The sequence below is a fragment of the Pteropus medius genome, unplaced genomic scaffold (assembly GCF_902729225.1).
Source record: "Pteropus medius unplaced genomic scaffold, Ma_sr-lr_union100, whole genome shotgun sequence".
Lineage (NCBI taxonomy): Eukaryota > Metazoa > Chordata > Mammalia > Chiroptera > Pteropodidae > Pteropus > Pteropus medius.
The window spans coordinates 21,695,008-21,720,899 of record NW_024344378.1 but is presented as its reverse complement, the minus strand read 5'-3'; the positions used below and the strand labels follow the sequence as shown (position 1 = coordinate 21,720,899).

Sequence of the window (25,892 nt, the reverse complement as noted above, 5' to 3'; positions counted from 1 at the left end):
AAGCTGGGTGGAGTCTGATATTGCAGCAGGGTAAGGTTAGGAGGATGGTCATGAGCAGACGACATAAAATACCAAAGAATGTCAAGGAGTATAAAATAGAAGATGAGAAGGCGAGAGATCAGTAAAAGACTTTGCCTACTATGTAATAATTTGTCCTAGTTCAAAGCTAATTCTATCATTCTTGCTCTTGTCACAGAATGTATGTACCCAGACAGGTTGGGAAGATGAACAACCTCAGGCTACCCCAGCACTTCCCCTCTATAGCCAAAGCATCTTCTGTTTAGCTCAGTGGCTCTCTGTCTGGTTCCTAACTCTTCCCCAATTTTCCCACTCCGGGGAGGAAGAGAGAAAGGAAAAGAGGAAAAAACCTGAAAACTACATTCTAGTTAATGGCTACAGATAGGCCAATAGGACACTTATTCTTATAAGGCCCTCATACATGGCACTCCAAACAAATTTGGGTTAGCTATAGATATACGAGGCCATGAACAAAAATATTGATATCAATTTGTTACAATAATTTTAACAGAAATCTTGATTTGTTAGAATCAATTGTCTTGTTCTAAGGTTTTCCAAAATGTCTTTTAATTAAAGAATCAGAATTTGCAGAGCCCGGTGAAAAATGAAAATGTGGGTCTCCCTGTTAAAAAATTAAGAAATAATTTCAAAATGGCATTAGTAGATCATTAAGCCAAGCATGGGTCTCTTCTAAGTGTGGGATATATTTGACTGCACAGGTTGTACACCCGTAAAACCAATCCTGGATAAAAGGTTTAAGAAATGCTGGGTTAAAAAAAAGTTACATAAATTTCATCACAGCAGGACTTCTTAACATCTCCTGCATGCTAATGTATATTATGAACCTTCCGGAGGTGTATATACTATAGAGAAGCCCCCCAATATATTCGGCCAAGCTCTTTTGAAATATTATAAGGGTCATCTTGTAGAACACACATTGTAAAATGCACCTCAGGCTGTTCACACAGGTTGTACCTTGTTTAACATCAATTTGTTAGTTATAAATCACATATGACTTTTTCCTCATATTTGGAATGGGGTAACTAGGGATGAGTATAGATGCAAATGGTGTGGACTCACTAAATCTACCGCCCTTCAGTATTTTGTCTTTTACTATTTGGAAGGTCAACTCAGTGGCTAACATCCCAAATGGTTTTTGGGCTAGTGAACTAGAGATGGTCTGACAGACTGTATTTCGGGCTAACTTATTTGCTATCCTTTATCTTGTCAATTCAGAAGAAATAACATCCTTACTTACCATTACCCAGTTCCCAGGAAATGTTGTATTTTTTGCTGGCACTGTACTTCAACAGACTCAGGGCACTAGAACTGTTCCAGGAGTTATTGGGATTACGACGCAGTGCATTTAGAGCAAAAATCAGGTGGAGTCCAGAGCAATCAGCGAAGTTATAAAGTTTGTCTAGAGACCTGGCTGGGAAGAAGCAGAGAAAGGCTTGTAACATTCAAATCAACATTTCAACCAAACAAAAATATTAGCTACTACAAAAAGCCTTTCTATGAGCTACCTGCTAATAGGCATTACACAAAGGATTCTAAAAGGTACTATTAACTTTTGGTTCATGATACATTTCTAGATGACTTTAGAAAGCAGCACACACTATTCCAGACAAAGGTTGAAATTTGGCAACTAAGCCTACTCCACAGTATGTTTTACAAAAAAAATAAACAAATAAAAGAAACTAAAACAAAAACTCAACTGCTAACATTTTAAAATGGGAAGATATTATAAAATAGCTAGATTTCTATTTTTTCTTGAAAAATCAGAAGATTTGGCACTACTGGGTCTGTATTCCTTTATGAAATGATAGGAATAGTGTCGGGAGACAAGGCCAAAAAAGGACTGCCCGGTGAGTCTAGAAAAATAGCTCAGCCTAGCAGCACTTCCAAAAAAATTTTGCCTAATTCCACAGTATTAATATTTCTAGGAATGGAAATACCATAACCATTAGTATAAATATGCTCGTTTTCAGGTTGATCTCAGATACTATCAACTCTACTCACCTGTGTCCCATACCCATCACATTCCTATTTCTACTGCCATCATTCTATTTCTGGCTCTCATTTCCATATCTGTACATGCACGTCTACCTCTAGATTCTTCTTATCCTGTCAGATTTATGTTCCCCCGATAATTTTCATCAGCTTTACTCACCCTAAAAACCTTAGTGGATTTTCAAGACCATTTTCTTCCATAGTTAGTTCAAGACCTCTACAACTCAATATTTCACCCTTCCCCATCAAATTCAGGCTTCTCTATTGTTGTCAACGAGTTCTTTGTTGGTGTCAGCCAGTTCTATTTACCATAAAATTCCTACCCATTGGCCTTTGCTCTAATTACTCTCATTTGGCATGCCCTTTTTCCTCTTTTAAACATATCCAGATCTTAATTGTCCTTGGTAGGCAGTGTTTCTCAAGGTATGGATGACATGACTTTAAGTGGTATACAGATAAAAAAAAAATAGATTAATAATTACGTACAGGAGTTCACATTATCCCAGTATTCATTAACTAAGTCCCTAGAGCAGGGTTCTCAAATAGGGTTCTCTGGAACATGAGGGGGTAGTTCCACAAGATGTCACTAGGGTATTCCACAAAAGATGATGCAGAGTGATGAAGGTGCCACATTAGTAATTGTTATAGATCGCCTGGACCTATAAAGTGGGACCATGATCATTTGGTTGAGTTTATTATCAGTTTTGAAGTGGGATGGGAGTGGGGGGCTGCCATTTTTATCTTAGACGTATAAGAAAGTATTTTTAAAGAGGCATTAAGTACAAGGGCAGAAATTGTCTCATTCAGTTGAAAATAACATCCATGGGAACTTTCTCACATTCAACCCAGAATCAAGCAACAATATGCAACAACAACAAAAGGTATAGGTTTCACATTAAAGAAATAAACTTAATTATTTATTTTTAGTTCCAAAATAACAATTAAAATTAAAATGCATTTATAGGCCTATTAAAGTCATCATGAACCAACACATATGTATATTAATTTTATAATTATCTACATGAGCCTAATCATGCCAATCAGTAAGAAAATGAGTTTTTCAAAGTTTTATATAAAATTTGTCTTTGGCTATAATCTTTTTTTTAAATTAATTTTTTATGGTGACATTGGTTAACGATATCCAATAAGTTTCAGCTGTACACTTTAACAGTAAGGCATATATATATTTATACTGTGTGTTCACCTCTCATAGATTTCTTTCTGTAACCACCTATTTGACCCATTTTAACCATCTACCTACCCCCTCTTCTCCAACCTCCTATCCTCTGGTAACCATTAGTCTATAGTACATGTCCATGAGTCTCTGTGTTATTTGTCGTGTTCATTTGTTGCTTTGAGGTTTATATCTCACATATAAGTGATATCATGTGATTTTCAACTTTTTCTATCTGGCTTATTTCGCTTAGCATGATTATCTCAAGGTCCATCCATGTTGTCGCAAATGGCAGTATTTTATCTCTCCTTCTGGCTAATATTCCATTGTATATATGTAACACAGCTTCTTTAGCCAATCATCTATCAAAGGACACTTTGATTGCTTCCATGTCCTGGCCACTGTGAATAATGCTGCTATGAATATCAGTGTGCAAATATCTTTTTGGATATGGGGTTTCAACTCTTTGGGGTAAATACTCAGTAGAGGGATTGCTGGATTATATGGTAGATCAATTCTTAGTTTTTTGAGGAACCTCCATACTGTTTTCCATAGTGGCTGTACCAATTTACAGTCCCACCAGCAGTGTATGAGGATTCCTTTTTCTTCACATCCTCGCCAACATTTGTTATTACTTGTTCTGTTGATTATAGCTATTCGAACAGGTATGAGATGGTATCTCATTGTGGTTTTGATTTGCATTTCCCTAATAGCTAGCGATGTTGAACATCTTCTCAAATATTCATTGGTCATTTGTACATCATCTAGGGAGAAGTGCCTGTTCAGGTCCTTTGCCCATTTTTTTTGATTGGATCATTTGTTTTTTTGTTGTTATTGAGTCATATGACTTCTTTATAGATTTTGGATATTAGGCCCTTATCAGCGGTGTTGCTTGCAAATATATTTTCCAGTTCGGATGGCTCTCTTTACCTTGTTGATGATTTCTTTTGCTGAGTAGAAGCTTTTTAGTTTGATGTAGTCCCATTCATTTCTTTTAGCTTTTACTTCCATTGCTTTTGAAGTCAAATTCCTAAAATCCTCTTTAAGTCCAAGGTCCTTGAGTTTAGTTCCTATGTTTTCTTCTATGCATTTTATTATGTCAGGTCTTATATTCAGGTCCTTAATCCATTTAAAGTTAATTTAGGTGTGTGGTGACAGACAACAGTCTAGTTTCATTCTTTTGCAGGTGGCTTTCCAGTTTTCCCAGCATCACTTATTGAAGAGGCTTTCCGTTCTCCACTGAATGTTTTTGGGGTTTTTTTGCCCACATAAATATGGGTTTACTTCTGGACTTTCAAATCTGTTCCACTGGTCCGTGTGTCTGTTTTGCTGCCAATATCATGCCATTTTGATTACTGTCACTTTGTAGTATAATTTGAAGTCGGGCAGAGTGATGCCTCCAGCCTCGTTCTTTTTTCTCAGGATGGCTTTGGCAATTTGGGGTCTTTTGTGCTTCCATACAAATCTGAAGATTTTTTTGTTCTATTTCTTTCAAAAATGCCAATGAGATTTTGATGCGGATTGCATTAAATCTGTATAATGCTTTAGATAATATAGTCATTTTAACTATGTTGATTCTTCCAATCCAAGAACATGGAATATCTTTCCATTTCTTTGTATCTTCTTCAACTTCCTTTAATAAGGTCTTGTAGTTTTCATTACATAAATCCTTCACATTTTTCGTTAAATTTATTCCTAGTTTTTTTTTTTTTTTGCTGCAATTGCAAAAGGAATTATTTTTTCCACTTCTTTTTCTGATACTTCATTATTAGAGTATAGGAATGCTATGGATTTTTGAACGTTGATTTTGTTTCTAGAAACTTTACTGTATTTGCTTATTGTTTCTAGTACTGTTCTTGTGGGGCCTTTAGGGTTTTCTATATAGAGAATCATGTCATCTGCAAATAGTGACAGTTGTCTTCTTCATTTCCTATTTGGATACCTTTTATATCTTTCTCTTGCCTAATTGCACTTGCTAGGACCTCCAATGTTATATTGAATAACAATGCAATAGTGGACAGCCTTGCCTTGTTCCTGATTTTAGAAGGAAGGTTTTTAGTTTTTCACCATTCAGTATATTGTTGGCTGAGAGTTTGTCATATATAGCCTTTGTTATGTTAAGGTACTTTCCTTCTATACAGACTTTGTTAAGTGTTTTGACCATAAATGGATGCTCTATCTTGTCAAAGGCTTTTTTTGCATCTATCGATATGATATGATTCTTATTTTTTAATTTGTTGATGTGGTGTATCACATTAATCGATTCGTGTATGTTGAATCATCCCTGTGCCTCTGAGATGAAGCCCACTTGATCGTGATGTATAATCTTTTTAATATGTTGCTGTATTTGGTTTGCTAGTATCTTATTTAGGATTTTTGCATCTGTGTTCATGACAGATATTGGTCTATAGTTTTCTTTTTTTGGTGTTATCTTAACCAGGTTTTGGTATCAGGGTGATACTGGCCTCATAAAATGATTTGGGAAGAATTGCCTCCTCTTCGATTTTTTGGAATAGTTTGAGGAGAATAGGTTTTAAATCTTTGAATGTTTGATAGAATTCACTGGTGAAGCCATCTGGTCCTGGGCTTTGATTTTTTGGTCATCGTTTTAATTTCCATACTGCTGATTGGTGTATTTAGATTTTCCAGTTCTTTTTGATTCAGCTAGGAAGACTGTATTTTTCTAAGGACTGGTCCATTTCTTCTAGGTTATTAAAGTTGGTGTTATATACTTTTTCATAGTATTCCTGTATGATTCTTTGTATTTCTGTGGTGTCAGTCATAATTTCCCCTCTTTCATCTCTGATTTTGTTTATTTGTGTCCTTTCTCTTTTTTCTTTAGTGAGTCTAGCCAGGGTTTTGTCAATTTTATTAACCTTCTCAAAGAACCAGCTCTTGGTTGCATTTATTTTTTCTACTGATATTTTGTTTTTGATTTCATTTATTTCTGCTCTAATTTTGATTATTTCTTGCCTCCTGCTGACTTTAGGTTTCATTTGTTCTTCCTTTTCTAGTTTTTTAAGATGAAGCATTAGGTCATTTATTTGGGCTCATTCTTGTTTTTGGAGATATGTCCATAATGATAGGAACTTTCTTCTTATGATCGCTTTTGCCATGTCCCAAAAGTTTTGGTATGTTGTACTATCATTATCATTCGTTTCTATGTATCTCTTGATTTCTGTTTTTATTTCTTCTCTGACCCAGTTATTCTTTCATAGCATGTTGTTTAATCTCCATGTATTTGTGGTTCTTCCTGATTTCTTTTTGCAGTTGATCTCTAGTTTCAAAGTGTTATGATCAGAGAATATGGTTGGTATGATTTCAACCCTCTTATATTTGTTGAGGCTATCTCTGTGTCCCAGTATGTAGTCGATTCTTGAGAATGTTCCATGTGCACTAGAGAAGAATATATAAGCAGCTGTTTTGGGATGGAAGGCTCTGTAAATGTCAACTGTGTCTAATGTGCCATTTAAAGATGTTATTTCCGTATTGATTTTCTGTTTGGATGATTTGTCCATATCTGACAGTGGGGTATTTATGTCCCCTACTATGATAGTGTTTTGTCTGTTTCTCCCTTTAGTTCTGTTAGTAATTGCTTTACATATTTTGGGGGTCCCTGATTGGGAGCATAGATATTAATAAGTGTTTTATCTTCTTGGTGCATGATTCCCTTTATCATTATGAAGCATCCCTCAGTATCTTTCTTGGAACTCCTTGAATTCCAAGCTCCAGCTCGTTCCTTAGGTTTGGGAAATTCTCATCCACTATTTGTTTGAAAATGCTTTCTAGTCCCTGCTCCTTTTCCTTGCCTTTGAGAATGCCCATTATTCTTATGTTTCCTCTCCTGGTGGTATCAGCTAGTTCTTGTATTTCTCTTTCATTATTTTTCATTCTTCGGTTTCTCTCTTCTTTCTTCTGATTTTTTTCTAGATTTCTGTCTTCGATATCACTGATCCTTTCTTCTATTTGGTTGATTCTATTTCCCAAGCTTGCTATTTAATTTTTCAACTTTTGCAGTGTGTTTTTTTTTTTTATCTCCAGAAGATCTATTCTATTCTTTTTGAGGGTTTCAATCTCCTTGATAAATAACTAATTTTGCTCATCTAGGTGTTTTTTCAAATTCTGAAATTGTTGATATGACTAGTTTTGGAACTCATTGAGTTTTTTCAGAAGTATCATCCTGAATTCGCTGTGATTTAAGTTGCAGATTTCTATGTCTGTAAGCTCATTTTCTGGAGATTTTTCTCTTTCTTTCTGAGATGTCTTGTCACTTTGGTTGTTCATGGTGTTTAATGGACTATTTCTTTTCCTGGGCATTAATAGAAGTGTATTCTGTTGTTTTTCCAGAAAGATAATTTATTATATAAAGGTCTCTCTTTAGCCTGTTGCAAAGAAGGCACTTTTCTTTTGCTTTCCAGTAGGTGGAGTCTAAGCCTCTCTGATCCCTGCTTTACATAAAGCCTTAATAATGCCTTCTTTTCCTTATAGATGTTTAATTGTGCTCACTACCCTTAGTCTCAGTCCCTGTCAGTGTTAGTGACAGTTTTGGTATCGTTTGCTCAGATTCCCTTGGGCTCCGTGGTGTTCAGTCTCGGAGGATATCAGGGGAAGGGCCCTCTGGGCTGGGGTTTGAGGGCTGCCGCTCAGCCCCAGTTTTGCAACTGCAGCTGGTAAAAATCAACTGTTGTTTCTCTGCTGTCCTGCTTCTCTGCTTTCTGCCCTGATGACTGGGCCCTGCCACCGGCCACATGGAGCTCACAGCACTCCTAGGCAGGGCTGTTGAGGAACTCCCTGCACTGTCTCCCTTCACCCTCCTCCTACAGAGAGCTCCAGTGGCTGATAAAGGCAGCTTCTTTCTTTTTTCCAGTCCTCCGCTTGACACTCAGGGTTCTGACCTGTCATAGTTCTTATGCGCAGATCCCACGCTCAGACGTGCTGGTGTGCAGTTGGGGTGTTTTTTGTCGAGTTTTAGATATTCAGTTTATTGTTGTTTCAAGAGGAGAGATCTGAGGATGTCTCTTACTCTGCCATGTTTCTCCAAACTCAGGCTATAATCTTATTCATATTGCTTTGACATATAGTTTTTGTAACTTTATTATTCAACATTGTTAATTTATCTTCACACTGAAAACAACATTAATTAAAATAAATTCATAAACTTTATTTAAATAAACCTAACGAGCCTACCTTTAGAAGAATTATAATCCATTTTGGCTTAAATCAGTTATTTAACAACAACATATTGTGTTTCCCTTATAAGTCTTCAAATTCATAAAAAGAAAGTTAACTACTTTTTTTCAGGAAAGGTTGTCTAAAAAGTCACTTTTAGTTTTAATAGGTGGGAAAAACTTATCCTTGCACTTAACCATATATCACATACCACACCTTGATAGCATCTGTATGATAGAAATTTGTGATAAGACTTAGCCCTACTTGACTAAGATACAAAAAAACTGAGTAATAATTATCTGAAGTTTCTTCTATCTATACCAAAGGATATCTACATTAGAGTTTCTTCTATCTATACCAAAGGATATCTACATTAGAGTTGGTATCCTTTGTGGAGAGGGGGAACCTACAAAAGAATAGGCTAAGAAGTGGGCCCAACTAAACAGATCCTCAAAAAAAAAAAAAAAAATCACTGCCTTTTTTACAGACCATTGGTAATTATTATTGGATTAAAATGTCTACAACTAAATGATCACATTGATATATATAAACTTTAGATATAAATTTTATCTAGAGGTTCCCTGAGACTTGGAAAGTATTTCAAGTGTTTCTCCAGTATAAAACGTTTGCCAAAGCTGTCCTAGAGTGAAAAGATGCATGAGGAAATAAAAAGTCATCTTAACACCAAAATATTCACTGTTGAATTGAAAACTGACTTAAAAAATTCCTTCCAGTTGGCACTATCCTCACTAAGCAAATCAATAATGTTTTCAATTTCTCCAATATAATGCAAACACAATATAAATCTATTAGAAAGCCAAGTTGCGGATCTGAGCAAAAGAGACAGAATTTTATGAGGTAAAAAAAAAATCATCTGATAATTGCTCAGATTACATGAAAATCTACTAACAAATAAGAATTTAGAAGAATTAGATCAGTTAACTGAACAAGAGATAACTCACAAAGACAACTAAATAGGTTAATCACAAAATAATTTGAATATTAAAAGATTGAGAAGTCTATTTTGAAGTCTTTTAATATTTATGATGTGCCAAAAAAGTTAAATTATTTTATCAGAAAAATACTCACTGTTTAATAAAATAATATTTTGTTCATTCAAATTGCTTATAATTTCAACAGTAGCTTATAATTTAAGTATATAGTAAAATACATTTATTTTCATAATTTTTAGTTTCTTTTTTAAGTAAATTTATTGAGGTGAAATGGTTAATAAAATTATGTAGGTTTCAAGCGTCCAATTCTATAATACATCATATGTATATTGCATTGTACATTCATCACCCAAAGTCAGATCTCCTTCTGTCACCACATATTTGACCCCCTTTATCCTTATCTACCTCCCCCACTTACCCTCTGATAACCTCTAAACTTGTCTGTTTCTATGAGTTTTTGCTTTTTTGTCTTGTTCATTTGTTGCTTTCAGTTTTATATCTGACATATGAGTGAAATCATATGATTCTCAACTTTTTTGGTTTTAGAATGATAAAATCAAGATCCATCCATATTGTTGAAAATAGCAGTATTTCATCTTTTCTTATGGCTGAACAGTACTCCATTGTATATATGTACCATATAGTCTTTATCTAATCATTTATCGAAGGACACTTCAGTTGTTTCTGTGTCTTGGCCACCATGAATAATACTGCAATGAACATTTTTAGTTTCATTTATAAACTAAAATCCTATTAAAACTTTTTCACCAAAATTTAATACAAATGATCAATATTCTTTTTAGGTAGATTGATCCCTTTTAAGTGGCCTTTTTCTAGACCTGCAGCATGTCCTCAAATAATGTCGTTTTGTTTAATGCTATTTTGTTATAACATTGATGAGATGTTATAGGTGGTCTAGGGTCTTAATTCTTGTTTATATCAATTAGCCTATGGTAAAGTTAGTTTTATTATACATTGTTTTGCTGAAAGTTACAGAACCTATCAACAATTTAAGTGAGTACTTACTACAATTATCTCCATAAAATGAGGATTTCCTGTGCTTATGAAAAACAAACACAAAAGAACATTAAAGCTGTGATTTTGTAGTTTTAATGGTTTAAGACAAGGCAAAAGGTATTTACTTAAAAAAAAGTGTCAGCGTAAAGAAAAGTGTGGAGAAATAACAATATAGATGGTTTGTTAACATGGCAAAAATTGAGAATTAGAGTTCTAGAAGTTTGGAAAATACTCCGTTAACAATAAGTTTGACTTGTATCAAGTCATTCTTGAACACAGCAACCTCCCTACAGTGATCTTGACCATCTCTAAACATAGCATCTATACCATTTATTGACATCTGAGTGCCTAGTGACATCGCCTGTGACATTGTCTTACCTTGGGATTTACCTCTTGCTTTAGTCACTTTTCCAGAGTGAATGGCTTGTTTCCCAGTTAAACTATTAAGTTCCTTAAGGCTGGTTCTGTATCTCATTATATCATTCACAGCATCAGAGAGCAATTTCCTGCCTTAAAATCATGCTGAAGAGTTCTCATAACCCAAATCCTTTTTGTTGCATGTAAGTGGTCTAGTAAGAAATTGAGAGGTCCCCAAAAGAGATCTAATAGTTATTATTGCTAGCTCAAGAGACGTACTCTAGAGTTTATTAGAAAATTACATATGTTTGAATAAAGAGCATTTAGTAGATGTTCAACAAATGTAATCTTCCTTGCAACATCTGCTATTAGGTGCCATCTAAGGAAGCAGATACTTAAAGATGACTTTCTGCTCTCTCCACCAGAGGGTGCCAATGCTTCTATGTCCTCTAGTCAGGTTCCCTGACATTTCTTATGAATATAATTGAAAGGAGCCTTGTCTAGCAGGCAGTTGAAGATGAGGATCTGGAGCCTGAGAGGTAAGAGAGAATAGGCTTAGGAGTCGTATATATTGTGTGATAGTAATTGACGCTGTGAAAGCTCTTGAGGTTTCTGAAGGACAAAATCTAAAGAAATGTCTACATATTAAGGTCAAGAAAAAAAAGGGAAAAAAGGGGGCAGAGAAGGAGGAGAACATAGAAATGTAGTCTTAAGGCATCAATGTCAGGAGGTGCTGGTGAATGACAGTAGGTATTGGTGAGAGACTGAGGAGAAAAAAGACTGAGGAAAAAAAAACCCATCCATTATGGTTAATCAAACAGTGAGGTTAGGAACTAGATTTAGGGTGGGAGTGTGAATGTAATGAGCAGTAGAGAAAAAGGAATAGGCTCTGGTATATTTAACTTACTTGCTGAAGTTCTGTGGTAATAACAGGAAGAAAAGAAACAAAGGAGTTACTAGAGAAGCACCAGAGGTAAGTTTTTAAAAAACAAAACCCAAGACCTCATTTTGCCAAAAAGCCATTTCTTTTATGAGGCTAATCTCAGTTTTATATTACAAACAGATAAGATCATTGAATTCACACAAAGATATGAATGATAGCCATTTTCTTTAGTTTCCTAAGGACCTGGCACTTTAAAAACAAAACAGTCCAACTCTCGTTTATCTCAGCAACTGGTCGCTAGAATTTCTTGTAGGATTTATTCATTTATTCAACAAATATTTACTGATTACCTAATATATGCCTGGCAATATTATACACTCTAGGGTTATAGCAATGAACAAAAGAGAAAAAGGGTCCTAGCCTCATGGAGTTTATGTTTAGTTTAACTGTGGTGTGGGTTGACATGGAGAGGTAAAGCAGGGTAGAGAACCAATGGGAGTGATATACTATTTTAAATAAGCCTCACTGATAATGTAATATTTGAACAGCAACCCAAAATAGGTGAGAGGGCAAGTCAAGTGGATAACTATGGAAAGAATTCCAGGTAGAGGGTATAGTAAAGGTGAAGGCTCATGACAGATATGAGACTGATGAATGTGAAGAACAGAAAAGGGGCTGTATGGCCGCCCCAGAATGAGTGAAAGGGAGAGCACTGGGAGAGGAGATGAGAATGGTAGCAGGTCCAGACTGTGTAGGACCTTAGTGGCCATGTAAGGACTTTGGCTTTTAACTGGAATTTCGTAGGAAACCACTGGATGGTTTTGAATATGACCCGATTCACATTTTAAAAGCACTGCTTTGGCTGCTGAACTGAAAAGAGACTGGAAAGGGAATAGAGGGCAAAAGGAGAGCAAGGAAAAAGTAGTTATGAGTCTACAGTAATAATTCAGGCAGGGGATGTTAACAGTGTGGACAAGGGTGGTAACAGCAGAGTGGTGGAAGTGGTTGGGTTCCTGGGTTGTTTTAAAGGTAGAGCTGCTAAGATTTGCTGAAGGGTTGGATGTGGGGGTATGAGAAAAAAGGGGATTTAAGGAAAACTCCAAAGTTTCTGGCTTAAGCAGCAGAAGGATGAACTTGACATTGAAGAAGGAAGTATGGAAGTATGGGAGATGGGAAAAGGCAAAGACGAAGATCAAAATTTGTTTTGGGACATATTAAGTTTGAGATGCCATATAAGACATATAAGTAAAGAATTTGAGTGGGCAAAATATATAAATCCAGAGTCAAGGGAGAACTATCAACTTAAGATATAATTCCAAGTAAAATATTTTGAAAGGTTAGGAGAGGTACAGAGCTGTAAATGAGGGAGAGTGGAAATGTCAAGGGATTTTCTGACTTACTGATACCAATGTCCTCAAAGCAGCCTATTCCAGTCCTTGCCCCTGCTCCTTTTTCTGCTGAGCACCTACGTTTTTGATTCTCACCTTCCTTGACTCCCTCTCCAAAATTGGTTTCTCCCTCTTTTATCCTGATTTTGCTTATTTCCCCTAATATAATGGTTACCCTAACTCCCTGCCCCCACTCTTTAACAGGGTCGATTAACTTTTTCTTAATCTTATGTAAAGTGTATCTACAACAAAGCTTATAGACCTGGCTCCATCTCTCACTTTCCAAACCGACAGTCACCTCTAAGTTCCTCTTCTATAGAAATTATGGAGCCATAAGTGTCACCTGGGCATTAAATAGTGATCTGTTGAGTAATTTTGGCTTCCCCATGTGACTCCCCAGAGTTCTATCAAGATGAAGCATTAAAACTACTATATAATGCAATATCTAGGATGTCATCCCAGTATTAACTCTACCCCAAATAGGGCCTTTTCCATTATATTTTCCTCCCTTGTCATAAGGAGGTGGGGCAGCTGCTTTAGAGGACTGACACCAAAGTATTAATTGAGCTCTGCTCAAGTGTGACTGATCTCTATATTTTGTTGGTCATGTGATTTGATAATCTGTTCATATTATCCTGTATTCATAATTAGAATAAGCTGACACTACTCTATACTACTCAGCACCAATTCCCCCTTTTGGAGTCACCAGTACTGTCCTCCAAAAACTTAACTAAGAGTAGGATCATGTGTCTAAGTCTTTACCCACACAGAAAAAACAACTCTCCCTTCACATGAAGGTTTAGAAAGAACACCATAGTCACAAAGAAAGCATTTTAGCCTTTTTTTTGGGGGGGGGAGGGGTGCCAGTTTAGAAATGAATAAGATTGGACTGAGTCCTTAAAACAAATACATGTTTCTTGTGTGATACTTGCTTACAATTGTCAAAAGTTTGTCAAATACCAGTCTGATAAAATTTGGGCCACATTAGTATTCCCCATCATTCCACATTATTCTGTGGCTCCCTGTTGTTCTTAGCTTTTAATCTTTGCCTGGAATATTCTTCCTACTCTCATCTTCATTCTTTATAGCCTAGGTCAATGGCCTTCTCTGTGAGGTCTTCCCTGACTCCTTAAGGTAGAGATACTGGGGGTCCCTCTCCTCTGGTCTCTCCCAGCATTGATCAACTCTTATTACAGCAATAGCCAACCATGCTATCACTGTTCAGCTCTGCCTCCCTCTCTAACATTAGACTGGAGTAATTGCCAAAGAGAAGGTACCACGTCTACTTTTTTAGCATCCATTTCCGTGTCTGATACACAATAAGCTTTAATAAATATCTAATCATACAGGTGCTATTTAGGCCCATTCAATGCCATTTACAATCTGTCTACACCCTAAACATCCAAACTTAATAATCACTATTTGTTGTAGCAAATTCCCTCTAGATTATGTCTATTACTCCATTCTGTTAAATACATTCGAATGATATCCTCATTGCTTTAAATGTTCACTTTGGAGTGAATAATACAGGGGAGGCATAGCTGACAATCCAATAGAGAATGGAGTAACAGGAATTTCTAGTGGAAGCTGGAAAGAAATGTAAGAGTCAAACATAGTGAGGTGAACTCTGAACCAACTCTGCCTCTTTTAATTTAGAAAAAAACCATCAGTTAATGGGGAACCATTTGAATTAGTGAGTACAGCCAATTAGAAGGGAGACATTTTTAATTGTAGCTATTAAGAGAGAACAGTTTGAAAACTGCTTAGGGGAAAAACAGCCATTTTGCAAAGAGTGAAGATATATCTAAGCTAAGAGCTAATTTTAATATAAAGAGAAACATCTTCCATTTAGTCAAGGTAATTAAGTCTTAACTAGGTTATAAAGAAATCAGCATAAATGTCTGTAAGTTGACTGAAGCTGTTGAAGGAGAATAAGACTTCAGAAATGTCTGCGAATAAAAGTTACAACACTATCAGAAGGCTCTGGGCTAGAGATTAAAGACTGCATTAATCAATTTAACTAGATTAAAGGGAAAACTAAATGCCAGTAAGTATAGTGGGACCTCTGATTCCATCAGAGGTCCATCTAAATGGTGACAGGAAAAGAGTAACAGAGACACTGACATTAGTAAACAAGCTAGGATTGCTTTTAAGAAATTTGCCCTTAAGAAAATGATTTTAAAAGATGCAGACAGTATTTCTAGAAGATAGTTTGTAAATATCCACCAAAATTTTAAATGTACATTTCCTTACACCATGTAATTCCACCGTTAGACACTAATACACCCCCACACACACATACTTGCAATAAATATATTGAAAAATTTCTCCAATATATATGTACAATGATTATCATTGCAGGTAGCCAACAGCTAAAAACAACCCAAATGCCTACCAAATGGGAACTGGTTAAACAAATTATAAAGAATCTATGTTACAGAAAGAGATTCCAATAAGGAAAGGGAGAAGGCTAGAATAAACTCTGTGGAGTTGAACTGAAATTGGAGTTATCAATGTAATTCATGGTTTTTAATGTACATACAGATGGAGAGATATAGAAATATAGATGTGTATATGGGTGTGATATATATCTGAGCAGTCCTGGAAGCAATCCATTCCAGTATCAATGAGCACACCTAGCACCCAGATCTTGGTTCCTAAATACCAATCTCTAATAAAAGAAATCAAGGTATTTGGAGAAAAGGCTGGTGCCAGAGCTAAGTTGGAGATAATATGGATGAGCCTAGAACATTTTGTGGTACCAGAAAGTAAGGAAGTGCTCAAAAATTATAAAGACATGTCAAAAGGACATAAGGGCCAACCTTAACCAATGGCCAAGGCTGAGACAATTTGAACAACAAAATAAAATAAATAAATATATTATCAGATGATAACCCACAGAATAAAATAACTACCAAGTTATTTGTATAAATAAATAACTAAATAAAGGGGAGAGAAGGAACAGCTATTCCTCTCAGAATGCCAATTAAAAAATATATAAAATTGCTATTAGGCAACACCTCAGTAATAATTCTTGCAGTCAAGACCATTAATGGATGCTAAAATTAGTATTCAAGAGCCTGATGATGAAAACAAAGGTATTTGGATTGCCTCAAATTATTTCCCTAAAAGATATTAGCTACAGAGATAAAAATCATAACTTTGCAGAAGAGAAACCTGACAGACACCATCTTACTTCTGTGATCAAAATTAACCTTAGTAGACATTATGACATAAGATACTGATATGAAGTCCTGAGAAAAGTAAGAATAGGTAAAATGACCGTATATGTGAAATCTCAATTTAATTATTAGAAACCATCAGAAACCCAAATTAAAGGTACATTCTACAAAATAACTGTTCAAAGTGTCCAGGTCATGAAAAAGAATAAAAGACTGAGGAACAATCAGAGATTGAAGGAGACATGACAACTAAATGCAACATAGTGTCCTAAATAGGATCCTAGAATAGAAAAAAGAGAGCAGTGGGAAAACAAGCCAAATTTGAAAAAGGAAGGCCTATAGGTTAGTTAATAATATTGCATCAATGTTATTTTCTTATTTCTATAATTGTATTATAGGTATGTCAAATGTTAAGGGAAGCTGGATCAATAGTATATGAAAACTCTATGACATATATATGCATTATGAGTTCATAAAATTTGATGAACTTTTCCATAAGCCTAAAATTCAATATAAAATGTTTTTAAAAGGAACAAAGTAGATCTGTATATATTTATAAGAAAAGAATATCGAGATATATTATTATTTTTAAAAAGTTTTTCTTCCTATTTTAGTTTCAGGTATACAGTACAATGGTTAGACATTTATATAGTTTATGAAATGATCCTTCTGATTACTCTAGCACACATCTGGCACTAAACACAATCGTTACAATAATATTGACTATATTCTTTATGTTGTACTCTACGTAGCTGTGACTGTTTTGTAACTACTAATTTGTACTTCTTCATCCCTTCTCATGGTATAATATGATCCTTCTGAGTGTATACGTATATGCACACACATACATAATCATATATTATATATATATATATACATATATATAGGGTATATGAATAATCATTTTGTTGTAAGAAAGCAAAATTGCTAAGTCTGGTAATTTGGGATCTCGTAATTTGGGAGGAGGAGAAGTGAAAGTAAGGAAGGGGAGTGAGACTTTTATTTTTCAGTTTTCATCAAGTCTGCATTTCTACATAAATAAGGTTTATCTAGGCAGAAAACTATGGTCCTTTCCTGTACCTCTCTACATCGAAAGGAATAGAAGAAAATTTGAAAAATACTTAATATGCAATATTTAGCATATAATTTAAGGAGATGCTTTTGTAGTTCTTTTATTAAGTCTTCAGTGCCATTGCTTCAATCTTCTGTATAAACTATGTTCTTTTGAATATAATCCCCAATATTTCTATGAGTGTAGTTCACATGAATTCTAGAATGAAAAGGTTTCCCACTCTGTTAGCAAACAATACAACCTAGCACTTGGTTGTTGTGAAACAAAGAACATGTGCATTGTTCTATCTGGGCTTATGCAAGTTTCTCTAAGAATCTTATCACTTCTAGAGGCTTGATGATATGGCACTGTTTTCAATCTCCAGTGAATCCCACTATCAGTTATACTTAGACCTCTATGCTTTTACTCATCCAGTTTCCTCACTCTGAAATATTCTTTCCCTTTGTTGTCCAGTAAGCTATAACCTGTTTCTCTCCTATAAAGTTTTCCTTTATTTTAAAACAGGAGACTTTTTCTGTAAAGGGCCATGTAATAAATAGGTTTTGTGGGTCACATACTCTTTTACATACTCTTTCCCTTCTTTTTAAAACAATTCTTTAAAAATGTAAAAAGCATTCTTATCTCATACTGAGTTCCCAACTCAAGAACTATGGACAAGTTACTGCAGAATTCCAGACATTATTCCATGTCTAGGATGAATAAATAACATATGCCATATACATATATGCTGATACTTTCTGAATAGCTATAGATACTTCTGGGGTTAACAGAAAACACATTATATTTAAAAACGTTATTGAATTCATAATAATTTCCTGTCCTCATTTATTTTCTTAATCAGTGAAACCAAAATTACAACTGGTCTTAAGTGGAGTGTCCATAAAATGCCTCAATATTAAAAAAGGAGTCCTCAAACAAGAACTGAGAAAATGTAACTTACATGCACTCCCTTAAAGGAATTACTTAAGGTTGCAATTCAGTTAAGCGACACAGGAAGCCATGAGGTCCAGAGAAAGTATATTGAACTCAGAGAGTAATAATGGAAGGTCCAAGAATGAGACTTATGTAGAAAATCTAGAGGAGAATAAGCTTACATTAGATGAAAGAGTTAGAAAAATATGTGAACATGGAAGACATATTTTGTAAGGGAAACAAAAGCAGTTTAAAAACTTGAAAATAAAACAGCTGAATAACAAAGTCAAGTTCAAATATAAAGTAATCTGAAATGCGACATGGTCTTAAGCAGTTAAAAAAGTATAAAGGAGAAATTGTTTGACCGTGATGATAGGAAAATTCTTTGAGTGGCTATAAAGTGGATAATGTCAATCTAGCATAGTCCTGTCATAGCAGTAAATGACTTTTATATGGCATAATTCTGTAAATCCTTTTTATTGCTTTTTAAATTTTTGGATACTTTATATAGTAAAGCATAGAGGATTTGGTTGGGATTGAAGAATAAGATGTAAATAACACCAAAGATAAGGTAAAAGTAAATGTGTTGCTGAAAAAGGCAGAGTTTTGAAAGAGGAAGTATATAAAAGAGTAGCAGTATTAATACCTTCAATTTATAGAGCAGAGCATCAAGAAATACTATCAAATGTTGGCAGAACAAGAAGTGGCAGTTAAAATATTATTTAAAGTTATAATGATAATAGATATTCTAAAATATTTATATATTTAAATACATTAATATATTATAGGTTTATATGTTTGGTGAATATAAACATAATATATATCCTTTATTAAATATATTTATATCATAAAACAATCAAATATTAGGAAGAAAAGAGAAAGAAGAAGGTAGCTATGAGCTAAATCCTCACCTTTCTCAGCAAAAAGTCAATAGAGCTAAAGTTATTAAATAAATAAAAGGTATAAGCATTTATCTGATCAAAAGGAGATAAATATTGAAAGATTAAAAAAGCAGAAAATCATACAATATCATACGCTTATTTTTAAAAGACTAATAAAATAATCAAATATCTAACAAGACAGATGACAGAAAGCAATAGAGAGAGAAATAGAGGGATAGAGAGATAGAGATAGAGATGAGAGAGAGAAGAAAAAAATGAAGAAAAGGTATAGAACAATAATTTTAGCAGATGAAAAAGCAATATAACTATTATTTTATGATAGTAATGCATATAAATAACATTGTCAATGAAGTTGAGATGGACAATCTTATATGTCAGCAATAACCAAAAACAAGGAGTTCTAGTTAAGATGGTAGAGTAGGTAGACTCTGTTCTTGCCTCCTCTCCTGACATTAAAATTACAACTAAATGATAGAACAATGAACCTAGAAAAATCATCTGAAGTCTAGCTGAGTAGACCTATAACTAAGGATATAAAGAAGAAGCCATGTCAAGACTGGTAGAAGAGGCAGAGATGTGAAATGGGCCGGTCCCACACCCACATGAGGATCAGAAGGGATATCTTGGCTGCAGAGGTCCCCCAAAGGGAATGAGGGGTTGCAGCCCCACACCAGGCTCCCCAGCCAAGAGCACCAGGGCTGGGAAGAAGGGCTCCCACAACATCTGGCTGTGAAAATCAGCGGCCATCCTATCTGGCTGGGTGAGATGGAATGCTGTGGAAAACCCAGGCATTCCTCTTAAAGGGCCTGCACACAGACTCTTTCACTCACAGGCACTCACCCTGGACTCAAGTGGAGGGACAGTGGCTTGGGAGGTGCCAGAGACATATAGGGAGAGGCAGTTGAGTGGCTTCAGAGTGAGGGCTGGAGGGACAGCAGCTAGTGTCCCTGAGTTGAGCCCTCCTCTCATGTAGCCAGCTGGCAGGCATCATTTTTCCTTTGTTGAGCCCTCCCTCTACGTGGCCAAATCTGAACCTGCACTGGCCTGGTGAAATCCACTGGCTCCAGCCTGGCTTACCACAGCTGGCTCACTGCTGGAGACGTTTATCCCAGAGGCAGGCAGGCAGTCGGGCTTGACCTGTGCTGCAGACTTGGACAATTCTTGGGAGTCTGTGGGCCCCAGGCTCAGCACGTATGCCCAATTTGAATCTGCACTAACCCGGTAAATACCACTCAACCCACCCTGAGATTCCCTGAGACCCCTACCACCTCACCCAAATTGAGTACTGCCCAAAGCCCTTTCAGCAGTTGAGCCATATGGGCAGCTGACAGGTGACCAGCAGGCCTCAGGGTGCCCTGGGCCTCTTGCTAAGCTTCCCCAGGCCTGGTATGTTGGCAGCCGGCCTTAGTCCGCAGCATGGCCTTTCCCACATGCCTCTAGGTCCAACACAGGTAGCAATCAAACAAAGATCTCTTTGTAGCTCCTACCAGGTAGCCCCAGGCCAGTCACAGGCAACAGCTGACCTTGGCCTGCATGGGGAACCCCTTCTAAGAGGCTCCAAAACCAATATACCTGGTGGCTGGCTCCAGACTACAACAGAGCACCACCTGATTAACCCCACAAGTGGCACACCCAAAGGGTGGTCTCAGCAGGTGCTAGAGCCCTCTGGGACAAATCCCACCCCAAGGGGTTAGCCCTCACACAGTAACTCATACACTATGGTCATGGCCAATCCTCATAGCCAGTAAGCCTGAGGGTCAATCCCACCGACTGACATGACAACAGCAATCAAGACTCACCTACAACAGGAGGGCACACATAATCCACATACGGGGCACTTCAGGAACATCCAGCTCAGGCAACCAGGGAGATTATGCCACTGGGCCCCACAAGACACGTACTAGACAAGGCCACCCAGCCAAGACTGGTAGATGTAACAGATCTACTTAATACATAGAAACAAACACAGAGAGGCAGCCAGAATGAAGAAACAAGGAAACATGTTCCAAATTAAACAACAGGAGAAAACTCCATAAAAAGAACTAAATGAAGTGGAGGCAAGCAATCTACCAGATACAGAGTTTAAAATACTGGTTATAAGAAAGAATAGCTAATCTCAGTGATAACTTCAATTACAAAGCAAATATTTTTGTGCTTTTAAAATCTTCCATATTGGCTTCAATTTTAATCTTTTTGATTCATTCCAGCCTTAATAGAGATGTATTAAATTTAAATTAACATCAGGAAATTTGGATCATCTTTTGGGTAAATATATGTATACACACATACATATAAACATATATATTTTTAAGTATTTTTTTACAACTGCGTATACATACATATACACACAGATTTTATTCTGGTCCTAATGTTTTCTCTGTCTTCACTGTATGTATTCGTGTACACACATATGTACGTGTGTATGTATGTGTGTACATGAAAAATTACTGTGAAGACAGAGAAGACATTAAGGTTTAGAATAGAAAAAGACAAAATAATTGAACATTAGTACACTGATCAACTTTTAAAGTTCTCTTTGGCGAGGCTAATATAATGTTTAAGAGAAAAATTTCTATCTGCTCCACATATTAATGTTGGTGATTCAAGAAAGCAGAATCTAGAGAGCCACAACTATTACACCAACACCAACAACAATCAAAACAAAATATAGCATTATGATTAATAATTGTGTCAGCTCTCTCATTTGCTTCCTGGTACTTGACTATATTATTGATGTGTGTTAGTGTGTGGGAGAAACCTCTTAAGTCCCTTGCACAATCAGATCAGAACTCTCAAGAGGTTCTCACTCATCGCAATCCGCACTCACCCGCTAACTACATCTTTCTTGTAGCCCTCATGGCTCTGGCTGATGAGGCATGGGCCTGGTCAGGGAAAAGCAGCAGGGCAGATACTGCAGTTTTAAGTGAAATCAGGTGTTGCCTTTCCTGAAGTAAGATCTGGAAAATGTCAGTTCTGAAGTAACAGGTACTGGCAACTGAAAATCAGCCTTCCCCACTGGGCTCAGCCTTTCTTTTCCCTGCAAGTACTATTTAGGCTTTCCCTTCTCCTCTTACATCGTCAAGCTCCTTCATCTCCTCTTTAGAGGCCACTGAATAAGAATTTCCATTTTGTGGATATTCACCTGACTTGAGTCTAAGCATGTTGGGAATGGGAAGGTTTTTGGTAATAGAATACCACAGTGTCAATAAAATACTCTCGTGTCGTTGGCGACTCAGGCTTCTACCTGTGGAGGAAGTATAAAAGATTTCTTGGAAGAGGATTTCTTGGAGGAGTGGGGAGGAATCATTAGGTTCTGACTCTGTTTTCTCCAAATATTGAGGGCTCCAGGCAGAAACAGCACACATGTTTGATAAAGTCAAAGCATTACATGGGGCTGAGAAAACATTCTTTGGGTTTCCTTTCTTTACTTTCTGCTAGGCCAATCTGGAACAATTCCATCTCAGAATTGCAATCCGGATTGAAGAAACACACATGTGCACATGCACAGTTGATGTATGATTGTTTTTATTGTTTGGTTGATTTGGATAATGTGCCTCAGCACATTCTGGGATTGAACCAAGTAACGATGGGGGTGCCTCATCATTTAGCACCCTTCATTCCCATCTCCATACTCCAGTATCATCTCAAATGGAGTGTGGCTCATTTGGAGGAAACAGCCCCACACTTACCCAAGGTACCTGGATGAAACATGGGTCACTATGAGTATGGGGTAAGTGCCAGTGATCCTGTAGTGTAGCTGGAGCAAATGCAATCTGTGATGAGTTTAGTTAGTGACTAAAGACAAAATCAGTGGAACAAGTTCAAAACTTAAAATGCTGAAGAACTAAACAAGAATTCTAGGAAAAGAGCACTAGACTTTGAAGTATGGCTAAATCTTAACTAAGAATGCCCTATCATCCCATCACTATTCACCTAATACTCTTTGTAAGCAAACTGATCCCTATGGCTTTACTCCCACCTGTAAGTTAATATTTTAGTCCCAAATTTAAATCTCCAGTCCAAGGTTTATCTCCTGAACTTCAGACTGGTAATCTCATTCATCTCTATCTAAATGATCCATGAGCATTTCAAATGGTACATATGAAAAACAAAATCATCAGCCACCCCAATAAACGTTTCTTACATTCCCTGAATCGATGAATGACATAGTCATTTATCAGTAACCCTGAGAATTATCCTAGATTTTTCCCTATCATTTATCACAACCAGAGCTAATCAAGACTATCTTCTAAACCTTTCCCAAATTCCCTTCCTCAGTCCCCACCACCTTTACCCTAATTCAGGCCACCATATCATTCACCCAAATAACTATTACAGCTTCCCCATTTAACACCTTTCAATCCCATATGTAGTTTCCATAATACGGCTCAGAGAGCTTTCTAAAAAGGAGATCCACATATCATCTATGTAGTATTCTTGCCAAACATATTTAAACAGACTCTAACCATAAGGAAACAATCAGACAAACCTATATTTAGGTGAATTCTACAAGAAATCTGGCCCAGACTCTTCAAAAATATCAATGTCACAAAAGACAAAATATAATTGGGGGAACTGTTCTAGATTTAAAGAGACTAAAGTAAGAAAACTAAACATAAACATGATCCTTGTTTGGATCCAGGATTGACGGGCAGGAGGTGAAAACAGCTACTGTGGACATTACTGGAATAATTAGGAAAAATTAGAATATGAACTGTGTATTAGATGATATTAAATCTATAAATGTCCAATTTCTTAGGTGTTGTGATGGTATTGTGGTTATGCTTAGTTCCTAGGAGATGCAGTCTAAGGTATTTATGGGTGGAATGTCATGGTGTCTGCAACATACTCTCAAATTATTCAGCAAACAATTACATAGGTAGATAGGTGACAGAAAGAAAGCAAATGTGGTAAAATATAAACAATTGACGAATCTAGACTTCCAACTTTCCTTTGAGTTTTACATTTTTCAAAACAAAAAGTAGTAGAGAGAAAAGAGAGAGAGAAAGCAGCCAGTCACCATGGATAAACTGTTCTTCCATAGATATCTTCCATGTTACAAAAAGAACCCGAATTTCTTGGAGATTAAAAAAAATGACAGGGAGGTCATTAAGGTTGAATCACCAAAGCCATTTACTTTCATCTCTAGAACCTGAGCAGGCTTAAGACCTAAATAAACAGAATAATTCAAGTTAACACAAGACTTAAAAGCTATATATAAAAATGGCTAGGTCGTTTCACAGACAAATTGAATTTAAGCCAGCCATTTTCTTTTATACAAAAGAATATAAAAACAGTTACGAGCAAAGTCTCTTTAAATTCTCATAATAACCAAATGAGATACTTAGCTTTATTTCAGAGATGAGAAAAACAAGGGAAAACCACATGGAATTATGTCCTAGAGTTTTTATAGCTGTCAAACCAATAAAGTGCATTATTATATGATACCAGACGTTTGCAGAGTGAACATGTTAACCTTTAAAAAAGGATGGTTGAATCTTTGTTTTTCCTCTAACAGCATTATTAATTTGCTGTTTATCTTCTACATTATAGTTTCTTCTGCCCCACAACAAAATCAAACACATTTTTAAAAGCCCTATATCAAGCCCTGATAAAATCATTGTCGCACTTAGAATAGCAACCTAAAGGTTCTTTATGAAGGAGTCCTGTCTCCCTGTCCTTCTTCTTCTCTTGTCACATTGCCTTTTTACTCCCTACACTACAGCCATATTAACTACTTTTGCTTCCTTTAAGCACAGATTCTCTCATGCTACCAGTATTTCTCAGTGGTGGTTTAAAGCAAGGGAAATATGATGTGGCCCTTCATGCCACAGGTATACCTAATGCAAGCATATCAAGCATAAGAACACCTAAGACTGAATCCATACATAGAGTGAGTCAGGAGACCAGGATTCTGCTTCCAGGTCAGCTACTAAGGCAAATCCCTTATCCTCATGGAGCCTCAATTTGCTCATCTATAAAAGGAGATGGTTAAATCAGATGATCTCCCATGTCTATCTGCTCTCTGCTGTACTGTCCATGAATCTATGAAGTTGCTTTAGGGAAATCACAAGGGAACTTGTGTAATAAATTCTGGTATAGAAGAGGTTTACATACTAAGATAAATCATCTCAAAGAAGTTGTGAAAGTCAAATAAAGGATAAAGTTCCAAATCACAGTCAAGTTTAATGGACTTTACTGACAACAGAACCAAAATCCAAAATGTGTCATCTTTGAGATTTATATCAAGTTACATATAAAGATTTAATAATATGGTGAAACAGATGTTAAGTGAGACATTAATTTTAAGCTGCAGTATGAGATTTAGCTCCATTTTGGTTACTGGGCAGACAACAAGTTCAAGAGGCACTGACTCTATATAAATGTGCTCATATGAATGTAGCCCATGGAGAAAAATAAGTGTCTTAGTATCTCATTTTCTCTCATCTATTAGATCCAGTGATAAGTCATAAAAAACTATGAGGAAGATTATTGTCTGGAATCACTAACACGGGAATATCTTGAAATTATTCAATCTGTACCTCTTTCTTCCAAAAGACTCAGAGCTCCTTCAGCACATTGAAATTGACACTTGAATGGGGGTGAAATCAACTGTAATACAGCTAGAGGAAGGAACACTCCCATATTATTCAATTCACTCAACACAGGCAGTGGAAGCGCAAATGAGGGAAGGTACTGCTTTCTACAATTCCACTCTTTTATTTAGGGGTAGACTTTGTTCAAGTAGTAACATTAAAAAAGAAAGCTGATGTGTTTACACTTATCATGGGGTCTGCTCTACCTATTCAAGTTCTAATAAGAAATTATCGTGAGAATTAGAAAATTAATATG

General features: G+C 36.2%; 1 protein-coding gene across 3 annotated transcripts in view; it reads right to left on the bottom strand.

Moving 5' to 3' along the window:
* The window catches only part of HPSE2 (heparanase 2 (inactive)), a 536,390-nt gene that overhangs the window by 215,664 nt on the left and 294,834 nt on the right, over positions 1-25,892 (bottom strand). Inside the window, exon 4 of one of the 3 annotated variants that reach the window (XM_039871547.1) lies at positions 1,277-1,450. The exons of the other annotated variants lie outside the window; for them this stretch is intronic. Coding sequence (XP_039727481.1) covers positions 1,277-1,450 — 174 coding nt within the window. The remainder of the gene's footprint in view (positions 1-1,276; positions 1,451-25,892) is intronic. 3 annotated transcript variants of the gene reach the window in all.